Here is a 3999-nt window from a genome sequence, read left to right on the forward strand (position 1 = left end):
GGGGGGGAATAAATCTGTTTCCCTTGTGGGTTTATCTTCTTATTCTGGTTTCTTCCTCCCTCCTCCGTCTGGGCGCACACTTATAGCAGCTTTACTGATGACTTCTTTTGGTTTGCTTATCTAGAAATATTCGGGAAGTTTATTAGAAGGTTTTACGCAGACCCAGATCAGCACACTAGCTGTCAAGGACAATTATCTGGTTGCAGGGGGTTTCCAAGGAGAACTTACTTGTAAGGTCAGTATTTTTGCACAGCTACATACGAAGACAGCACAGTTGCACAAAGATTTTCCAGTTCATACCACAGTGATGAATTTCGGATTTATTCAGTCAAGGCAATAATATTTGAAAAGCTATCCTCAAATCTTTGGGAAGATACTAATTATGTATATATGTGTTCACAATTTTGTTCTGTACCAATTAGGATTTTCTCAGCAGTGATTGCTTGCTTGGCCTTTCAAAGAGATACAACCTCCTAGGTGGTTAGGATCATCCGCATAGTTGTCTAGGCATCACCTAGGTGTCCTGGCCAGTAATTTTTTTGGTGCCTTGTTGGTGTTGGCTTATTTTTTGACCCCCTTGAACGCCTTGGTTTGCCTAGGCACCGTGACCATTATGATCATCTGATTGGGCTTATCTTCTGGTCTAGAGGATCTCTTGTTAGGACTTACAAAGTAAATTGGGTTGTATTTGTAAAGATCAACGGAAATGCATGCCCTCACCCCATTATAGAGTGAGCAAACCACTATTTTAAGCAGTGATTACTTTTTGGTTTTGATGGACTTCATAATCACATATGTTTGAAAAGCATTAGTTTGGTGGTGCAACATAGATTGTGTCAACATCTTAACGTACTGAGACTTATAAAACACAAATGGGTAAATTGCAATTGGGGTACCAAACGGTTTGAGAAACTTTGCCTGAGGTACCTCATGTTTCTAAAACTATACTTGGGGTACCACATGTTTCATAAATGTTATGTTTGGGTCATGTTTTATAAGCATTATGTTTGGGTACCTTCTATCTTTCTCTCCCTCCAGCTAGGCACTATAGTTTGCTCTTTATGCTGCATAACGTCAGAATCGGAGTATCCTTCCCTCCAATCTGTCCATCCATTACTGGCTGCAACTCTGGTCTGGAACTTAAAATGCTACCGAGTCTTAAAGTACTTTATCCAATCTGGGTTGTTCTGCGGCAGACATGGCTGCACCTGTAGCCCATCCCCACCTCTCTCTCTTAAAATGATAAAAAACATGAGCTCTGCCTCAGCGCTCATCCCCTCTTCCCATTCTCTTAAAATAATGAATAGAAAAAGATAAACAGGGCTTCTCACCACTCTCTCTTCAAATGAAGAAAACATGGGCTCAGCTGCGTTCAACCTCTCTCCTCTATGCATATAGATTAGGTTCGAGTTTGTTTATGGATTTGCTCACACTAGTTTCTGTGCTCATATTCATCAATAGTCCAAATCGGGGCTCCTCCATCCAACGTCATTTCTTTTTTCTATGCGTCCGCAAAGAAACTTTACTAAAAAAAAGAATGAAAGAATTACAATCAATGCCTTCATAGGACATGGAGGAGAGCACAAAAATTTTGATCACTTTTCCACCTTTGGCATGGCCATCAGCAGAAGAGAGACCCAAAACAAGCAAAAGTTAAAACTGAGAGAACTCAACCAGATCTGAAGCGGCTTTTGAGGAGCAGCAGCCACATGGATCCGCATAGCCTTTGAAATAAGTAGATCCTTGACCGACTTAATCAGACAAGTATTAATACTGGAGAGATCCTGCATATCTTGTAAAATAATATTCCTATCAACCATTGGAGCACTTTTAGAGGAACCCTCGAACCTTTGGCGATTTCTTCTGAACAATATCTGGTACGGGATAATAACAAGTGCCATGTTCCAGATACTTTTAAGAGGAGAGACATCGCCCCTTCTTTTCCACCAAAAGAACCTCTCTTGGATAGAAACAAAACCTGTCCACCAAAAATAAAAAATATTCAAGAAATCAGTCCAAATTGCAGCAGAAAATCGGCACTCCAAGAAGATATGATCCATTGACTCAGATGTGTTGCTGCAAATTACATCTAGTAACTAAAGGAACCTGCCTCTTAATTACCATATCATCAGAGGGAAAATACATATGAAGCAGTCTCCAGCCAAAGATTGAATGTCTCGGGGAGAGATACTTATTTCAAACAATAGAGAAGAACCATGGGAATGAGGCAAGCTTCACCCTGATTTCCTCCCAAGCTGATTTTGCAGAAAACTTCCCAGTAATGTAGAACAAGGATTGATAAGTCAACCTAATCCCAAAGCTGCAGGATACTTCTCAAAGAACAACCAACAATCAAGGTATGACCACAATACAAAGCAGATGAGAATAAAAGAAGAGATCAGATCTGGAAACCAAGTCTACCTATTCCAGAAGTTAGGGTTTCTGAGACCAGAATAGCACTAGATGAATGTGGTAACGTGGATACTGAAATAGGACTTAAGGATAATTCAGAAAACATGATTAAACATCATATAAAACATGGGGTATGCAGATTCAATCTATCAATCTCTGTTTCAGGTCTGAAAACAGAGCATAAAAATCACTACTAGACAAAATTAGGATTTTGAATAACTCCCAATTAACTCTTTCTGTAACACATCTCTGAAATTTGGCTTTCCAGACTGACTTCCATGCCCAACATACTGTATAGACTTCCATGTCCAACATACTGTATAAAAAGTTCTAGGAAACCCATCTGGTCCAAGAGCACTGTCAGGATCAAGGTAAAAAACGGCCGCCTTAACCTCATCATAGATGGAATGGCAGTGAGCAAAGCATTATCATCCACATTAAGGAATATGGGATAAAATATCTGCCGGTAAAACAGAGAGGTCCCTTTTCTGAAAATTTCAAAGTGAGCTGCAACATATAGGCCCACAGCACCTGGGTCAGAGATCAAAACTCCATCTGCACCTTGAATATTGTGGATCGCATTTATCCCCCTTATGAGGTTTGCAGATAAATGAAAAAACTTAAGTTTCGATCCGAACTCGAGATTTTTCAGCCCAGATCTCCTCTTGGAGATCCAAAGCCTTCTGATATGCCAACCTAGCTTAGGATTCCTTAATTAAACAACTCATCATTAAACCCACCATCTCAATGATAGTTTGGACATCTTCAAGAATGTTTTTGGTTTTGCAAACCTCCTAATCTGCATGGGGAAAAGCTTGTCTAGCCCATGTCTTGAGATATTTTTTTTAAACGCTTTCACTTTGCTGCCACTAAAAAGTGCTTCTAATTGGAATTATCCAAGAATGCTAACCACTTGGAGAAACTCATCATGCTGTACCAAAAACCTTTGCATGTTGAAAGGGGGTATTGGAAGCCCTTGGAATATGATCACAGTTGACTTCCAAAGCACTGTGATCAAAGGTGGTTTGGGTCATTGACAACCCTTGGAATATGATCTAACCTCTCCTCGATACAGATATGATTTGTTGGGAAAAAGAAAAGAGAATTGCATTACTGGTTCATTAAGTGCAAGTACCTGAAGAGGTGGTTTGGGTCATTGACGAAGGACCAGAAGCTGCAGAGGGAGGTGGAAGAGCTTTGTGGAATGAGGTTGGAGTCTCCCACGATGATGCCGCTGAAAAGTTGTGAACCTCCACTTGCGTTGAGCATTAGTTGTGTCATCAGTCAGGAGCCCACCCACCTTTCGTCCTCCACCCTAGGCAATCTTCTACTGTTTGCTGAACCCAATCCTAGAATACCAGAAGCCGGAAATCAAAGAGGGTGGGAGAACAATTTTGCTGCCTTGAGGAGTCCCGCATCTGCCTTGCTCGTCCTTGTGTCATTTTTGGATCCAACAAACACCATTTTGAGTAGAAGCCTCCATTATCTCTCTGATCTAATTTCTAAGCAGCACTTAAACTCTTGCCAGACTGAGGAGGGAGGAGGGGGAAGAGATAGTCTTTTTATTTTTTTGAGGGGGGGGGGGGG

The 3999-nt window shown here is 41.0% G+C and overlaps 1 protein-coding gene across 2 annotated transcripts in view; it reads left to right on the forward strand.

Moving 5' to 3' along the window:
- Positions 1–3999, forward strand: part of LOC122091390 (uncharacterized WD repeat-containing protein C2A9.03-like) — a 16998-nt gene that overhangs the window by 5383 nt on the left and 7616 nt on the right. For both annotated transcript variants that reach the window (XM_042661294.1, XM_042661295.1), the window contains exon 6: positions 125–235. In XM_042661294.1, coding sequence (XP_042517228.1) covers positions 125–235 — 111 coding nt within the window. The remainder of the gene's footprint in view (positions 1–124; positions 236–3999) is intronic.

The sequence above is a fragment of the Macadamia integrifolia genome, chromosome 10, assembly GCF_013358625.1.
Source record: "Macadamia integrifolia cultivar HAES 741 chromosome 10, SCU_Mint_v3, whole genome shotgun sequence".
NCBI classification, from domain to species: domain Eukaryota; kingdom Viridiplantae; phylum Streptophyta; class Magnoliopsida; order Proteales; family Proteaceae; genus Macadamia; species Macadamia integrifolia.